This window comes from Ambystoma mexicanum, chromosome 9 (assembly GCF_040938575.1).
Source record: "Ambystoma mexicanum isolate Mex_15411 chromosome 9, UKY_AmexF1_1, whole genome shotgun sequence".
NCBI lineage: Eukaryota > Metazoa > Chordata > Amphibia > Caudata > Ambystomatidae > Ambystoma > Ambystoma mexicanum.
The window spans coordinates 695,814,244-695,833,244 of NC_090931.1; the positions used below are offsets into that span (position 1 = coordinate 695,814,244).

At 42.3% G+C, this 19,001-nt stretch overlaps 1 protein-coding gene across 5 annotated transcripts in view; it reads right to left on the reverse strand.

Annotated features, from left to right (window-relative positions):
* ADAM23 (ADAM metallopeptidase domain 23) overlaps positions 1–19,001 on the reverse strand; it is a 742,840-nt gene that overhangs the window by 66,160 nt on the left and 657,679 nt on the right. For all 5 annotated transcript variants that reach the window (XM_069615574.1, XM_069615576.1, XM_069615575.1 and 2 more), the window contains exons 22-24: positions 14,577–14,696; positions 899–1,067; positions 479–590 (exon numbers count right to left, since the gene is read on the reverse strand). In XM_069615574.1, coding sequence (XP_069471675.1) covers positions 479–590; positions 899–1,067; positions 14,577–14,696 — 401 coding nt within the window. The remainder of the gene's footprint in view (positions 1–478; positions 591–898; positions 1,068–14,576; positions 14,697–19,001) is intronic.

The following is a 19,001-nucleotide window of genomic DNA, read 5'->3' on the forward strand; positions in this document are numbered from 1 at the left end:
TTAACACAGATGCCAGAGGAAAGTAAGCATCAGTATGTGTTTAGTGTTGAAAGTACAAATGACTTCAGGCCACAGGTGCCCCCAACTGGTCTCTAGAGGAGATATTGTGACAGACCATGCTTTATGTGGAAGGTACTGTTCTATCAGGTCTCAACTGTAGTCACTTCTTTATCACAGTTAAGGATACAAGACCAACACGTTTTGTATGCACAAAGTTACATTAAGTCCTGAGCTTCTCAGGCGTATTCGGGACAGTATTTTGAGAACAGGTGACGCAGCCCCTCTTTTTTTTCTTTACATTTTTCAAGTATAAATGTAGAACTAAAACTTGACAATAAACCATGCTAATAAAACAAATGTTCTGTGATTTGAGTTGCTAGGACTTTTTTCTATTTCCCTGGTTCACCATACTACTCTTTTATGGCAGATTAAAACTAAGTAAGCACAAGCAATATAGTATAAATGAAAGCACACAAACCCTTGGGTCCGTCCTCTTTCTTGTTGTTGCTTTCCTTCTTAGGGTCATAAATACTGCAGTCGGTCCCTGCCCAGGTGGAACTGCAAATGCATGTGGCTTCATTGCTGCATACCTTGGGACAGGGAATACATTATGAGAAGAGAAAGCTAACCGTAGAAGTATACCTGCAAGTAATGTCAGAGCAAAACCATGTCAATTAACACAAGAAACTGAAACAAACAGTATCACAGTAGTGAGTGACGCCTGACCATTTAGTCACTCATTGAGGATGTTGAGGGGGTGATCTATCGGTTTTTCCCCTGAGACTTCATTTACAGTATTGTCTGGTTGCGCTCTCAAAGAATGGGAAAAGGTACACACAACTGGCGAACAAGAATGTCACATGACATAATTCTGGATTGTGGATGAGTGAAAACGTACCCCATGGCCAGAGCAGACTTTTCCGTTTGAGCCCATGGGACAGCTGCTTATGTTCAAGGACTGAATCGGTAGGCACTTCCTGTCCAAGCACATCATGGACGGACCACAGGGCGTCCCATCCTCAACGTATCCTAAATCGGTCTCATCGTCCAAAAGTATGTGAGCCCCACTGAAAGGAATGAGAAATAGTAGAATTGATTTGCAAGCAAGCATTATGTATATCATTATTTGATTTGATTTTGAGGTATTTGTGTCCGGGCTAACGACTCATGGGGTAGCTAAGTGCTTGGGACTTTTCGGTTGGAACCATAAAAGTAAGAATCTGCAAGGCTATAAGGAGAAAAGTATGTTTAGGTCCTTTACAAATGTTTAGAAATTCCCACATTGCAGAATGTTCCAACGCTTCAGATTTTTTTTTAAAATGTCATTGTTGCAAGATTACATATAAACCATAATTCATGTACATAAAAATAAAGCAAATATTAACATATCACTTACTATAAACAATTTTACAACTGACATTTGAGAACAGGGGACATTTCAGTCCCTCAATTAAAAATGTCCTGGCAGTGGGGAGAGAGTGGGCATACCATGTAGCAATGGAAAATTTCTTTAGGGTGGTAAAAGAAAAACAAATCTATTTGGACGCGTGGTAAGAGAACTGTGCCTGGGAATGTGGATGCTAAATTGGGAAGTTATGTACATTTTATAAACATATGATCCAGCAAAGGTCGGTAAAAACAATCACTTTTGGGCCCACTGACAACGGTTCGGTCCATGAGTCTTTGCACATATGGCACATGACCTGGATTTCAAGTAATGCCCTACATCCTCTAATTTCAAATTTCAGGCAAAATGGGGTTTTCAGGCTTTTTAAAACTCACCACAATAGTGATGGTGTTTATTAAACCAAACCAAATGTGCCAACCACGAGGACATCACACTATACGACACTGATGAGCTTTAATAAAGTTGAAACTTGTGTGTGGGTGTCTGTATCCTTAAGAGCGACCTCACTTGAGTTGGGGTAGCTACGCTTCAAATTGCCATGCAGTATAGGACAAAGAACATTTTCTAGATCAAAACGTATGCTTTTGAGCTAATTTGCATATCCACACTGCATATACACAATGCATTGCTTAGTGTCTCTGACAAGGAGGTGAACCTCCAGGGTGCGTAACCGCATGGCGCTGTGACATGTGTGGCTTAGATGAAATAGCATCTTATACTTTCACGTTTCAAGTAGTGTGATTTTTTAAATGTTTTTTGCAAAGACACTACAACATTGATGGTGTTTACTATGCACATCCCAATTCCAATCAGGAGGATGTCAGACTGTACCATGGTGATGATCCCTAATGAAGGTGTATGTGGTGGTACCTTTGAGAGATATCTGGTAAAACTCCATATGAAATAGTGCTACCTACGAGACTCAGACAATATTCCAGAGCAAAAAGCTTGACTTTTCTATGCTAATATGCACACCCACAATGCATTGATCATTGATGTTGAACCTGAGGTGAAGCTCTGGAATGGTCACTGGGTGAAGCAGTGGAAGTGTGATACTAAGATGAAATGGACGGGGCGTGGGTCCCCAGTCACAGTGGCATTTTGGGTAATGAGTTGGTGGATCTGGCGGCGGGTGAAGGTATGAGGAGGGGAACTGTTGATGTGAGGTTGCCTTTGAGTGTGGATGAGGTGAAGGCTGTGGTGGTGAGACGGGTCATGGATGAGTGGCAGGAGAGGTGGGTGAGTGGGGTGAAGGGCAGGTGGATGTTTGGTGTCCGAGGGTTAAGTGCCAGTGAAGGTGGATGCAGGAAGTCTGGAATGGAGGAGGGGGGAGGAGGTGATGCTGAATCGGTTGAGGATAGGGCATGTGGGGCTGAATGACTGTCTGTATCGAGTGGGGAAGCGTGAGTCGAGGGACTGTGCAGTGTGTGGGGTGCCTGAGACTGTGGGACATTTTTTGCTTAGGTGGGGGAGACATGTTGTGGAGAGAGAATTGATGAGGGTTCGGTTGTCTGCGCTGGGTGTGGCTGAAATGAGTGGGAAGGCTTTGCTGGGAGGTGACGGGGTGAGAGGCAGGAGGAGGAACAGTGTGATGTTGGATTTTGTGAGGCAGACGGGGCGGTGGGAGGAGTTGTGAGTTTATGTGAGTCAAGTATTGATTGGTGGGTCTGGTGCACATCATCCTTTAGGATGGGGAAGCGCCTGCGTGGGTCCGCCCACGAACCCGATAATTAAGAAGAAGAAGAAGACGTTAGGTCAACTTTACTGTGGCACAGTTATTTAGATGTAGAAGCTCACAAAAACAGCAACTACATTCTCAAGCAGAGAGTTTGTAGGGATGATACTACAGTTTCCATAGATACCACTGACATATTAAATCTGTCAGAAACAAACTGTATTCCACACTGATGATCCCTGAAGACGGTGAAACACGTGTGTGGATGTCTACATCCTTGAGTGCTTTCTTGGGCTGATATAGCTAGCTATAAAACAATGATGCCCTATAGGACAAAGACACATTTCTTGAGCAAAAAGTATGTTTTTGAGTTAATGTGCATACCCACAATGCACTGTTCGTTGACTCTGTAATGGATGTGAATTTACAAGGATGTCTACTGGGTGGCCCTGTGTCCTTTGTGGATTAGCTCAAATGGCTGATTCTGCTCACACATTTAAAACAGAAGGTTTTTCATGTTTTTCTTAATCCACCATAACATTGATGTTGTTTGCTACAATACCTGCAATAATGCACCAAGTTGATGGATGAAACAAAGAAGGCTATGTTTATTGATATAACTCATAGGTTGTGCACGTTGTCAAACTTGATGGAAAGTGCATCTAAAAACACTAATGAAGTTGTAAAAGCAAAGCGAAATATCGAGGCTGAATACCCCAAAAGGAAATACACCAAACACGGGCTTATAAAGATTCACAGATCTTTATTCTATAACTGTACAGTTTTACAGAGAAACAAAGTATCAGATGGCTATCTGGCCCTCAGTACATCACAGCGATTACCATCCCTTTCGGTGTGAGAAGTGAGAGGTACTGGATGTCTAAATATTCACATCTTTTATACAGTTTCCAATCGTAATGTCCAGCCCCTCTGCAGGTTAATAATTCTTGGTCTAGAGTTCACTTCTAATTTAGTCCAACTATATGCATGCAGATTATTTCCAGTTTGTACAACAATAAGTCACAATGGCAACAGCGTATCTTTGAATTTAACATTAAGCCTTAGTACATGTCTTATACAATGTAGTTCAACACGTTTTCACGGTTAGTATTTAAACAACATTGTATTTGATGTGTGTCCGCGGATCGGACTTGTTGGCGCGGGTAATCCTTGATCTACAGGTCAAACGTAGGGCAAGGTCTCATTACACGACCCAAACATTTAGCCAACGGGCAGTTTAGACATTAACTTAAGTGCAAAGGTCAGGAAGGTTAAGTTACAAGCGAGAAACACTGTACACCATTTTAGAACACAGAGTTACTTTTGAAATGGGAATCAAAATGGCGGATGGACCTAAAATGGCAGCTAAGTCGATCTAAGGTCAAAACTTTGTGACGCGGATGACTTTGCAGAGCGACTGGGTTTAGGCCAATATATACAATAAAGGAGGCACAATATGATATCCCGTTTAACAAAGTGAAGAAGAAGAAGGGTGCTAGGCTATATTAACCTGATGATTCCTAATGAGGTTGAAGTATGTACATCATTGTGTGTGTCCTTGAGGGCTGTTTGTCTTGGATTGATAAAGCTATGTGAAAATATGACCATGCTGTCAGACAAATGCAGTGTTCAGGAATTAAATGCATGTGTTTGAGCTAGTTTGTAATAAACACAGTGTATTGCTTAGTGACTTTTATAGGTGAACTTCCAGGGATGGCTATCGGGCGATGCTGTGGCATGGGGGGATGAGTTGAAATGTCTTATTCTGCAGTACTTATTGCCAGGCGCCTTTTTGCGAACATTTGTATTCGTATTTCCCCATTACAATAAATACAAATTGACATGAATGAATGTATTTTATTTAAATGATCGCCAAACATTACATTTTGAAAATCCACCTTCATCATAAAAAAGGTTCCCCAGTGCAGAATATTTTTCCTTAGGGGAACATTTAAAATAAGGATCCATTATCGTCCCATCCACGCTCAGCTATTACAAGTATGTTCCCCTTAACTTCAGTGGCTTTTGCACAAAAGTGCTTTGTGTGGCCTGGCACATCTGTATATTCAGATCTCCGCTTTATGAAATTGGATATTGAAATTCTGCCCATGGGATTGCACACATTTCCTCTGTATAAATGCGCATCTAGAGCAAGACACAAAGACAAGGAGATCTCTTATTTACCCCTCACCTAGAAATTGCAATAAACATTAATCTTAGGGGCATTCCAATTCATCATCCTGTTCCCTAACTAGAGCACATTAAAACAAGCCGCAGTTTTGAGATTACCCAGTTCAGGAGACCGTACATCTTTTAAAAAGAACTGTGCTCAAGCGCTTTTTTGATCTGTGCATATAATGCCAATGAACTGAGAACACATACCCTTTCTATATACTGTGACCACCAGCAATTTTCTATTTTGAGTTCACTCTTAAATGTAACCCATAAAAGGTTGTCTTTTGTGGTTGTGAGAGTGGCGGCTAGCTTTCCCACCGCTGCATACCTGTTACCCCACTCGAGACGCCTTGCGATTGACGTCTCAGCAAGGATATCATGAATATTTTCCGCCCTGGGTAACATGCCAGAAGAGGCCTTCATTCTGTGGACTTCAAAGCTCTCAGTAAATATCTGGCCACTAGAGTTCAAACAGAATCTCACATGGGATGCAACTTTAGCTCGCAAAGTTTTTGCAATTTTAGTGTCGTGAAAATCCAGCAAAAACAGGGCAAACATCAGCAGGACCAGCGAACAACCTTGCATGATACTACTCATACCAAAAAAGGAGGATTTTCATTGATTACCACATCCCAACACTGCCATGTTCTACTGTAGTGTAGACTGGGTGGATTTATTTATAAATGCCTGCAGGTGGTCCCGAGGCATTTAACGCTGATCATAGCAGAGGCCTGTCTACCAAATAAAAGCCTGACTCAAATCGAGGATGGCCACATAGAAGTGCCCCGCCCCCCCACATGCTTATTAACCAAAGCAGACAAAGTCATGCAATGGTGAATTTTAGAAATCCCAGACAGAAGCCTGTGTGAAATGATGTTTTGTTGGCATCCGCCCAGCTTTGTGCCCTCATTGCCAGCAGTTTGATTATCCATTGCACCTTGATTAACACAGGGCGTAGCAATATGTCCCCGAAATGGCAAAACATAACAATTTGATCACAGGTCTCTAGTAGCCAGGTCTGCAGGTCCTGACAAATGGGGAAGAACAGTGATTAAATCCCCTCCTAAAAGAAAGAATGGCTGGATCCAGAAGATCACAGTAGTGGTTGCCGTGCCTCCCAAATTCCATTCAGGCTAAACAGCTTGGATGGGTGGGGATTGAACACATCTAAACGCATTGTGAATTGACTGATGTCTTAGACTCAGCCTAGATGGGCTTTAGACATGGAAGAAATACTGACTGAGCTACTACCACCATCCTCAATGCACCTTGAAGGAAGCTCGATGGTGGGGGCCCAGGTGCTTTGGTCCTATTAGATCTATCCGTTGCCTTTGGCATCATGAACCATCTGACTCTCCTGCCCAGCTGTCATCGATGGGATCCCAAAGAAAAGTAGTGGACTGGATCAGATATTTTCTCACTAACCGGATTCAAGAATTGGAGTTTGGTCGTCTTATTTCATCCCCTAAAGCTCGTACCTGGGGTATCCCCTAGTGCTCACCTTGTATTTATTAATCTGTGTATGTGTCCTTAGAGGCCTGTCAAGGTGTGCCTGCTGTTTTAAACTAATGGTGATAATACACAGATTAGGTTGCTCATTACATTTATAAAAAATGGTATGAATGCTCACTTTGGATTCAATTTTTTTTTTGTCTTCAGAACTGACTGTATATTTTCAAATCATTAATGAATATAATAAAGGAAGTACATCACCAGTTATCTAAATATCTTTACCACTTAACAATGTAACACCCATTAATGATATGTCTCATTACCAAAACTTATTTTTTTAAATTACAGTAAATAAAACATATTTACATTAAAAAGGGAGAGTATTTGTAACAAATAAGTAATTATTTGGTAAAATATGCAGAGAACATATGGGTGTTTATAATCCAGAGTTTGCAATAGTGACTCTGTAGTTTTGGACTCCCCATTAGTAGAGCACGTTTTCAGATGTGCATATGCTTGTCATCAATGGATGGACCTTCACAAAACTTTGCAAAATTCAGTCAACTCTACATTTTTCAGGAAACTTCTTTGACAGTCCATACAGGGGTGCAAAGTTTTATGCATTTTTATGCAATTTCTCATAGGCCATTATTTGATCACAACTACAGCTAAAACACTAGACGGACAAGTGGCAGACCTGTGCAATTAACGTGCGCCTGCTCTGACTGGCAATCCTTTGCGGATGTGATGAAAATTCACCACCCTTTTAAAAAAAAGGTATTAGAGATATCTTGGCACTGGGACCCAATTTGCATGCAGAGACTCCTGTTTGAACAATTTGTATTTACAGACCTGGGTCGGGTCCAAACATATTAGGAAGGGTAACCTTATTGGCTAGTTGAAAAAAAGCCAATCTGAATGCTTCGCTCCTGGAAATATTTTCCAAACAACTGCTATATGGCTTGTAGACATTTTGTGAGGTCTTTTGGTCCCAGAGCTGCAAACCTTTTAAAAAGGTGTACAGCAGTCTCCTTTTACACCCCCAACCCTAACAAAGATTGATGGGGGCCACAGTGGAGTGCAATATGCTCCAAAATGGCAAGAAACAACATTATTTGGGTGCCCCTAGTAGACAGGTCACGGGTTCATGAGAAGGACCTTTAGGTTTGAGACTGGCACTCAGGCTCAAACAGGATTTAAATCTGGTTGGAGGTCTTGGTAATGGCTGGACACCATTCCCCAAACAAATGTGCCACTGAGCATGTCCTGTGTCCACCTCAGGTGGCCTATCAGCTATGCAGGGCTACTATAGACCTGCCATGGCCACTGGGAGGCCTGGTGAACAGGGGAAAGAGATGTCCTCCGGAAAGTGAATACTGGGGATACCTGCAGGAAATGCAAAGTGGGCACTTTGTGTGGCATATCCGGATCATCGTGCAAGTGGTACCCTGAGTACCCACCATGGTCCCTGAGGAGGCCCGGGACATGCCATCTCGTCCTACCACAGGCAAAGAGGCTACTGAGAATGGCCGCAGGCTATGTCATGTTCCCATGGTGGCAGACTTGTGGGCTCCCAGGATATGGCTGCAGGTAAAGTGGCTTTTAGCCATGGCCACGGGCATGCCAATTGGCCACTTTGGGTGTCTTGGACTGCTTGATGTTTGGTCTAAGGTCATGCCAAGGACAAAGTGGACACTGGGCATGGCTCCAGGCTTTGCTTAATGACAAGAGCAGTTGGCTTGTGGGTGGCTCTGAACTGACCAAAAACCATGTCCCAGGAAAAGTCCATTGTTAATATCATTAAAAACCCTAATCCATCAGTTAACAAACTTGGTTAAAGGGATATTATGGTTAAGATTGCCTGAAAAGTAAACCAGTGACATTCTGCGAAGAAACGTAGTCACAAAGATGATATGGTTAGAGAGCAAAACAAGGAAACCCTTTCAATTTGGAAGTTATTGTTACCAGAGCAACCATAAATCGGTGAGTACCATGCACCAATCACAATGGCACATAAGTCAACACAAATGACATGCACCTACCAATAGTTCCCACAGGACGTAACGAACAAAAAATGCTAACCAGCAGTACCCCAAACTTGTTACGGTAATTATTTTGTTTTCATTTTCGGGTCAACACAAAACAAAGCCCAAATGAACTGTAGAGATTACTTTTAAGGTCCGATTGTCCATGCCAAGTGTATGGTGGTGGCTGTGTTATGGTTCCTTTAGGACACCGCTCGACAACATATGGTTGTTTTAGGAAGCAATGCTGGCAAATAAATGTATACAAAACCTGACATACATGGAACCCTAGGGTGATGCATACATTTTGCAAAAACAGGAGATGAACTCTGGGAAAGTTACCATTTTAGTTACGACATCCCAAGTCACAAATCGATCACACCAAAGGTTAATGTTAAAGGGTACTTGTACTGCCCAGTGGCACCACCAGAGTGGTGCCTTGGTGCTCTGGCGGATCTGAAAGGGAGGTTGTGAGGAAACACAAAGGGGGGTCTCTCATAGGGTTAGTAGGGTATAGCAGGAATAAGTAAAGTGAGAGTTGTGATGTCCTGTTGACAGCTTCAGTTCGGTTTGCACTGTTTGCTGAGCTTAGGTGTGATTTTCGGGTTGATGCAATTCCCATGTTCTGTTGTCCAAGGTTATGTGCTGTTTGTATGTTGTTGTACTGCGGTGAAGTGCGTGCGGATTGCTGTGCGGAGATGTGGTTGCGTGAGATTCTGTAGAAGTGTGTGCAGAAAATTGAGTTTTTAGGTTGGGTTAGCAAGTGCTTTTCTTACCTGTTTGCTTTGGGCTTCTGTGCTCGACAGCTTTGACCATCCTCTGTGTTGACTATTGTGTGGCAGCCTAATCGGCAGGCACTTCGTGGGTTGTTGGTTTTCCTATGCAGAATTCTGGTGGTATCTGGACATGAGTGGTAGGGGCGGGCTCTGCCCGTCCTTGGATAGAGATGATAAAGTTAGGGGATTATGGGTCCCCTCTGGGCCCTCTTGTGGGGGATCCCTATCTACCATGGTTTCCCTCTGTGGAATTGTAGCGGTGTGTGGACATGAGTGGTAGAGTGCACCAAAATTTACCCATTTACTAAACCTGGAAAAGTATTACAACTTTTGCCTTGGTATACCAAAATCCAAGCCACACTAGAACAAACTAAAATGCACGTCTGACACATGTTTCTTGTTTCTCTGCAGTACTCCTGAAATGCACAGAAGCAGAGGATACCATATACATTATAAAAAACACGAGAGGAACAATGAGAATGTTCCCTTTTTAGGTACAAAGCATCCCAATTGAGACACAGCAAACACACCAGAGAGATCCTACTTTGCCTGCTCACATCTGTACTTAGGCAAAGTCTATACACATTGGGTTAGTGAAATACTAATGCCGAAAATTAAAGTGATTTAACATTCCACCAAAAGTGTTAACAAGTTGGCTCTTACTAACACACTCAAGCACCCACACACGCATACAGATACTAACAAATGCACGCACAAAAACGCACTTTCAATCACAGTTTCACACTAATAACTCTCAAGTATACCAAGACATTATGGTAATTGGTTATTAGCGCTCAATTAGACATTGTAGAAAGCGGTAATGTAATCAAGGGTTGAAAGTGACCATTGGCCAATCAAGTTAGTAATGGCTAATCCTTCGCAAACATTTGCAACAGGCATGATCAGTTAACCTTAGTACCAATTTGTATCACTAGGCATTTAGGAACTTCTATAAAATGGGATATTATTGCTACGGGGACACATTTAACAGAATATAAAGCAAAGTTCTACCAATCATGGAGACTATGTTTTCAGATCCAGTCTGTGACCCAGGTGACAGCCTTCAGACACAAGCCGAAATAGTAATTCAAGTTACACCATATGTTAGCAAACCATATCGTTAGTTTGACATACGGGCCACGAAGAAGACTGTCTGCTTCGACAATGATAGCAGGACAGCCAAACAGGCTTGATATAATTGCCTAAAAAATCTTTAACGACCCCTGTCTGTGATCTTTTAATTCTAATGTCCAATTACAAGTCTATTATTGCAACAGACAAAAAAGCATAGTGCAGACAAATGGGATGAGCTAACTAACACTAACATTACTGTGAAATTCTGGAAAATGGCAACCATAGGTTTTACAGAAGACCGGAAGATACAACATGCTCATACTCCAGAACAAGTTTGGTATGGTCACTTTAGGGAGAAATATAAGGAAACCAGGACCTTTGAGCTAGATCTAAACCCCATAAATGCTTATACAGTTAATACCAACAAGTTCCTTATAATCACCATTGATGAGATTAAGTCTGTTTTGATTGGGCAGACTAGCAATAAGGCACCTGGCCTAGATCAAATGCCAGTCAGCCTATTTACATCTGAACCAATGATCTGGGGATCTTTTCTCCTTAGATTACTTAATGACATCATCACAACAGGTAGAACTCCTGACTCATGGAGGAAGGCGGAAATAATTCCTGTTTAAAAAAAGGGGGGGTGAAATGATCCTGGAAGCCTTTGTCCAATCTCCTTGTTAAATTCTGTGGGGAAGATCTTTGCTCAAATGCTCCTTGTCCATCTGAACAACTGGATAGATAGAAAAAACCAAATCAGCCACCTTCAAGCAGGTATTCAAAATGGTGTTAGTACTGTTGATCAGGTATTTAGATTAGACCTGTTAGCCCAACTAGTTGTCCATCTGAGGAAGATGTATCTTTATGTGGCCTTTGCAGACATCCAGAGAGTGTTTGACGATGTCCCTCGCTTCAAGTTATGGGAAGCGGTTGATCAAGCTTGGCATCCCATATCCCTTACTACATGCCACTATATCACTTTATTCCAGCAATGAGGCTGTAGTTAGATGGGGCCTAGTGGGGGGCATCCACATAAGAGTTTAAAGTGGAAAAAGGCATAAAACAGGGGTGTGTCCTAGCACTGACGTTCTTTAACATCTATATTATGGTGCTATTTGGGCGCTTTTAAGCGAGGTGACAGATGCTCCCACTCTAGGCAGGGATAACAATCGAGTTTTATTTTTCACTGATGACGCAGTATTGATTTCTTTTATCCCGGTTGGGCTCACAATACAAATGGAAATCTTTGCCTCATTTTGCACCACCACTGGTTTGATTGTCAATATAAGCAAAACCAAAACAATGGTCTTCAAGCAAGATCTGACTAAACGTCCGAATTTGAAACTAAACATTGGGAGAAGCCAAATTGGCAGAGTCTGTTCTTTTGACTTTCTAGGTATCAGACTTGCAAGAACAAGTGGACAAGTCTAATGTTATCTTGAGCAGGTATAGTGCTGCCACAGCAACATTTCTGAGAGATTGTGGTGGTTGTAGGCATTAAACCGGCTCTCAACATCTATAAACTCCAAGCACGCCAAGCTGCACTGTTTGGAGCTGAGATCTGTGGCAATTACCCTGTTACAAAATTAAAGGTTCCTGGCAAACGACTTTATCCAAAATATTCTGGGATTGCCTAAAAGTACACCCACAATATAACCTCATGAAGAGCTGGGCCTGAATTATATTGGTTGCAAAGTCGCAAACTAATTTTGTACTGGGTCCGTCTATGGAATTCATCTGTCCTTCAGAAATATAGAGATGCCCTTTACGATGTCCTGAGTCAAGTAGGTGGTCGTAGCTTACCATGGTGAAGCCATTTTAAATTACTATTGTCTAATTTAGGCATTGAAAATTACTGGACCTCCCGGGATTCTATAAACAATGGGCCTCATTACAAGTATGGCGGTAAGGCAACAACGGCGCTGGTATCGCTACCGGCACTGTTGATACCGTTGAAACTGCCGTACTACGAGCTCTGACCTGGTGGCCGTACCGGCACCCGCGAGCAGAACATGATGGTAGCACCGGTACCGTTATTAACGGTTCCGGTGCTACCACCCTCCCCATTCCCATTGAGCCCTATGGGGGCTCAAATAGGAATGGGGATGTACCGGGCCCGGCACCCACAAAAGGGAAATTACTGGGTCCGGCTGGGCCGGAAAAGCCCGGTAATTGCCCATTCGACCCGCATGCGAGTTTGGAGGTAGCTTTTCCGGTAAAACCGGCAAGGCTACCTCCAACCTCGTAATGAGGCCCAATCAGTCTAAAGTGCTAATTTTATCTGAAATTCGTAATAGAGCATTTGGGGATATTATTGTCAAGAGTATTAATTATTCGATTGCTAGCTCCTATTGGAACTACAAGCTATCAATGCTTTATGAAGCATACTTGGAATACGTTTAACCAAAAGCTGTGCATGCTCTTTTTAGAACTAAGATCGGGCATTTTTCCTCTGACCACCCGCACCATCAGATTCATGGCACCAGTGAAACTGAAATCCAGTGCGTATTGCTCTGACCTAACTACAAAAGGCTGCAAATACAATATTTAAAACCTGGGCTAAAGGCAGCCAGTATTTGCAATGTTAGTGTAGCAGTAGCTGTGCACAAAAGAAGGGATAACGTAGCATTTGTGCACGGCACGCAGTGGCAACATATGTATTTCGGGCATGGATCCTAAGAAATGAATCTAATAAATAGCCCTTCTAAAGAATTTTCTTTTTTGAATACATATCTTAACCGAATTTTTAACTGATTTTCTAAACGATTTTTTGCAAGTTACAATGCTTTTTCTGATTAATGTAGAAATAGTTATGGCATCATTTTCTATGATGAAATGTCTATTCCTATTTTGTTGTTTTAATATTTCTGACTGATAATGTCTTATTTGTTTTAACATGTTTTTGCAATTGTGTATTCGATTGAACCCATTGTAAGACTTGTATTGTTTGCTTACTTTATTGCCGAATAAAGTACAAAGAAGAATCAAGTATTGTGCCAAATCAAGACTGATATGTGGACTGTGATTTTAGGGAAATATTGGACACTGTAAACACTGAGAACAGACGCCATTTTCTGGCCTGAGTGATCTACTTCGTGCCATGTTGCAGCATACTGTGCCTTGTGTGTACCTTGCATATGAACTACACAGACTAGAGTCAAGGGTTGCTAACCATGTTTGCTGTATTTGAATGGTGCAAATAGTGAACCCATGCACAGAGCAATGCAAGAATTAGGATTACAAAATCATAGTTCCATACACATTCTTACAACTAAAACCGTCAATGGCATGCCGCATTTTTTACAAGGGTACACCAATATTTATGAAATAAGGCTCAATCATTTTCAATACAGGAATTTCAACAGGAGACGTGTATGAGGAACTTTGTGACACTCAATAAATGAACAGCATCACCAAATCTTCAAAGGATACTCAATATTTTCGTCCCTAACATTTGAGGAGTTAGACAGGCGTGATAAAATACTCAATTACTCAATACCCGGTGGATAATCATGTTGTTTATTAACAATGAATGATAGCATTACCACACCACAATACTAAGTTAATGTTTACACATTGTGTATATTGCCAAAGTGTATATATATATATATATATATATATATATATATATATATATATATATATATATATATTTATTTTTTTTACATGGTAGGCCCGTCTAAAAATACAAATGATCTTGATTACATTTGTTGGATTAAGAGAAATTTAATAATCAGAAGTTTATTGTAGTCACATATCTCTGCACTGGGCAAACAGCCCATTGCGTTATGTTTTAATGCAGGGGTCCGCGACCTTTGGCTCTCCAGATGTTTTTCACTATAGCTCCCATCTGCGCTAGACAGCATAGGCAGCAGTGAGGAAACATGGAGGTTGTAGTGCTAAACATCTGGAGAGCCAAAGGTTGGAGACCCATTCAATTTGCAGCTATAAAACAGATATTAAAATGTGCAAACAGAATGGTACTTTACCTGCAATCCACTACCCGTCCCTGGTGCTTGAACGATGTGGGTATTATGTCTCCCAGAATTTGTCCAATCCTTGGAATTCTGGTGACATTTGTACAGAGCAGAAAGCCGCAAAATACATCGCTGTGGGGCGAAAAAAGTCTGAATTAAGATACAGGATCACTTGCTTAACCAATTAAAACGTTTCCAACATGATACACAGGATGCAGAAATGGCTGTATCTAACAAACTTAACCCAGGTCACGAAAACACTTTAAAAGAAAACAGTTGCACCCAGTAACTAGAGCTTATTTCGGATAGCGTGAAGGCTTTAAAGCAGGGTTGTCCAACTCCAGGCCTGATGGGTTTTCAGGATATCTCTCATTAATATTCTTGAGAAAAAAAATGTGCAAAAATGCATTTAGAATCAATGTACGCAAATTTATCTCATGACAATTAATGAGGGGTATCCTGAAAACCCAACCTGTTTCCAGCCTTCGAGGCCTAGATTTGGGCAACCCTGCTTTAGGAAAACAACTGTAAAATGAAAGAAACGATCCTTGTATCCCTTTGATCAATCAATCCATTGATCATTCATAAAAACCTTGGAGAGGGTTTTCCTTTACAGAGTAAGCACTAGCTTGCCGATAATTGTCCATCACCACCGTGCAGCAGTCCTGCTAGTAAGTTGCTCTCAGTTCAAGGTAAAGGGTCTTTTGACAGAAGTTATTTTATCATCTTCCTTTATATGAGCTACGTGTGCTGTGGCAAATGCCCTTTAGTCAATCAATACAGTGCAGCCTTCTATGGATTTAGACTACTTTTGCTGTCACATACCATAAATATTTAGTAATTTATCTGGCATACTTAGGGCACAGGTTCTGACTTTAGAACCTGGGTAAATGGTAAACTGAATTTCTAAGGGATCTGGGTGATCTGGGATCCTCTTTTTAGCTAATCCCACAAACAAAATTCGCACACGAAAGACATAACGATGGATCCAAACATTTTGAACAAAGGTACAGAACTTACATTTTTCATCTGTACAAAAACAGTTAACTAGTACGCTCGGTGTGTCCTGCCCTTCTATGTAGCTGCAGGCTTGTGAGCCTGCCTCCCCTTTCCACCACTGGATGCTCCTCACTACTTCCAGTTTTTGACTCCTTGCTTTGGGGGCGTCTCAGCCTCGGGTAAACCAGCAAAGTGCAAACTGCTAGAACCAACAACCATCCTTTCCTCCAGCCTCTTTGCCTCTTAGCCTTTGATCTAACACTTTGCTGTGTCCTGCTTCTTGCTTGTGAGCACTAATTATGGCTTTGCTCAGCCTCACACTCACCATGCTCTTCTCTTACTATCTCTTCCTTTCATTTCTAGTTCTCTCTTCATTCTCCTCTGCTCAAAACCATTTCAACTATCTTCCTATCCCTATTATCTTTGCCTCAACGCCACCCCTCGTCTCGCTCATCTGCTCTCTCTAATCAAAAAACCTCCATCCCTAACTTTCATCACACTTCCTCTTCTTGCATCTACTCCCAGTGCCTCTCTACTTAGCAGACTCCACATCAGCATGCGTCTACATCTCACTCTCTTCATATTGCTCTTTGGAATGCACAATCTGGCTTTAACAAGACTTCCTGTACCTCTGATTTCTTTCTTTCCTATTCTCCCTATCTTGACCTTATTACTCTTACAGGAACCTGGATTTCTCCCTCATACTCTGCAAACCTTGTTGCCCTTGATGACCCTGCCTAGACCTTCACCTACTCTTGGCACCCAACTGTTAGGGGTTGTGGTGTAAGACTGTTTGCATCTTCCAAACTTCCTATCTCTCCTGCTCCCCTTTCTCCCGTTAGTTCACCCAATTTCAAATACATTGTCTCCACAATCACTGCTCCCAATGGCGTTCATATTATATCACTATATCGGCCCCCTTGTCCCACCGGTCAATATATTGACCAACTCTCCCAATTAATTGACTCCCTTCCGCCCCATCATGACCTCATTGTCAGTGGTGACATTAACCTCACCTTTCCCTCTCCACTCCTCTATCCACTGACTTCAGCCCCTACTCCTTAATCGCTCACTCTCCTCTGTCCACTTTCTGCTTGCCCATTCAAATAATAACTCCCTGGACTTAACTTTAATGCTGCTCTTAATGCTCCCTTATCCTCTCTCTTCCCTCTTAATACATTTACTCCTAATCCCTCCCTTCCACAGCCTTGAATTACACCTCCCATCGAGCACCCTGAAAACAATAATGGTAATAACTTGGCAAAGAACTAGACTATCTCGCTCTCATTTTGTGCCTATCCTCACAATCCAGGCACCTTCCAAAATCTCTCAAATAGATTCTCTCAACTCCTAAAACCTCCTCCATCTCCTCTACTCTCTCTGCTAACCATCTAGCGACTTTGCTTCAAAAAATGTGCAACATTCAAAATACCCTTACAAATTACCTTCTGTCCCCCACCTGCTCACCTTTCTCCACCACCTCAACCCTCCTCTCCTGTGACAATGCCTCATAACGACTGTGGCGGTCCAGTAACAACGGTGCCGTTAAGCCTACCGTCACCGTTGTTACCGAACCGACACAGTACGACTCTGCGGGCGGGTGCAGAACGGCACCTGCCTGCAGAGTTTCATGGAAGCACCAGCACTGTTATTAACAGTGCCGGTGCTTCTGTGGTCCCCATTCCCATTGAGTCCTGCAGGACTCAATGGGAATGGGAATTTAGAATTTACTGGCGCTTGACTTCCCAGAAATATTGCAAATCCGGTGGCAACCCGCCAGTAGCACCGGCAGGGTTACTGCTGTACTTGTAATGAGACACAATGTCTTTCTACTAACCCTGATGAGATTTTTGACCTTCTCCTTAGCGCTAATCCTTCGTGTGCCCTCATTGACCATCATTGACCCTCTATTCCCACACATAGTGAAACTCAAAGCTCCCAGTAATGCTCCCTATCTTACTTCCCTCTTCAACTCCTCTGTAGACAGTACCACTTTTCCATCATCCTACAAGTTGGCTACTGTAATCCCTCGCCTTACAAATCCTGGCCAAGATCATAACTGCCATGCCAAATTCCATTCTGTCTCTCTTCTAACTCACTATTCCAAAGTTGCTAGAGCATGTCGTTTTTAACTGACTCACTGAGTTCCTTGACACACACAACCTTTGTAATCCTCTTAAATCTGGCTTTAAACCTCTACATTCTATTGAGCCAACCCTCCTCAATGTCAGCAACTACACCTCTTCTGCTCATCATGCTAACTGTTCATCTATTCTTATTCTTCTCAATCTCTTTTCTGCCGTTGATACCGTCAACCGTCATTCTGACCTTCCTTAAACACTGTCGCTCCTAGGCACCAGGGACAAGTCCCTCGGCTGGTTTGCATCAAATTCCACCCTCAGACACTTCAAAGTGTCTTGGAATAGCCTTATCTCCTCACTAAGCCGCCTACTGTTGGAGTTTCCCAAGAGTAGGTCCTGCGTCCACTTCTCTGCACTCAATAAACCTCTGCTCTTGGCACCTTGATTGCCTCCTATGACTTCTTCTATCAACTCTTTGCTGATGACACTAAGATCATCTTCTCCTTTGCTCCTTATCTGATGAATTATGGTCAGAAATGTCTAACTATCTTTCTGCCATCAAATAATGGATAGTATCTCACTCGCTAATGTTCAGCTCCACTAAGACAGATGTTTTTCACTTCCCATTCAAACAGTATATAACTTCTTATCCCCTCCTCCATTCCTCTCTCCTGACTACATTCGCTACTCTGATTCTGCTTGCCACCTTGGTGTCATCTTGGACCTATCTCACAACTTCTTGCTCTTCAACTCCAAATCTGCCACTGCGGCCAGACTTAATCTCCACAATATCAGAAAAATAAAGTATCTTTTTCCCTTCAAAACTGCTAAGCACCTACTCTCCTTATTAGTACTCTCTAGATCTCACTGCTGTGCCAGGTCTGCTCTATGGCCTTCACAACTGTGCTTTTTCATCTCTTGACAAAGTCCTCAACTTTGCTCTCCTTACACTCCTCAACCTTCCCTGCTTCACCTCCACCTCCACAGCCCATTATAAATTAAGCTGGTTATCGAGGAGACATAGGACAACGTATAAACTCATTCCCATCCTCTTCAAAACTATACATGGACTTGCCCCACCCTACCTATCGGCCCATCTCACTGCCTATTCTCCCTCTCGCTCCTTCCGATCATTTTCTGCTCACCTCCTATCAATCTCTGTCGCCTCTTGCACTCCCTCTCCTTTATGCTCTTTTCATCTACTCGCTTCCTTAGTCTGAATGCTCTTACTCTCCCTCTCTGCAATACTCCCACTCTATCTCTATTTGAAGCCAACCTTCTAGATCTCCTTTTTTAAGAACCAATTGTATAGCATTGTACACCCACTACACCTTCCTGTCCACCCCTCCTCACTACG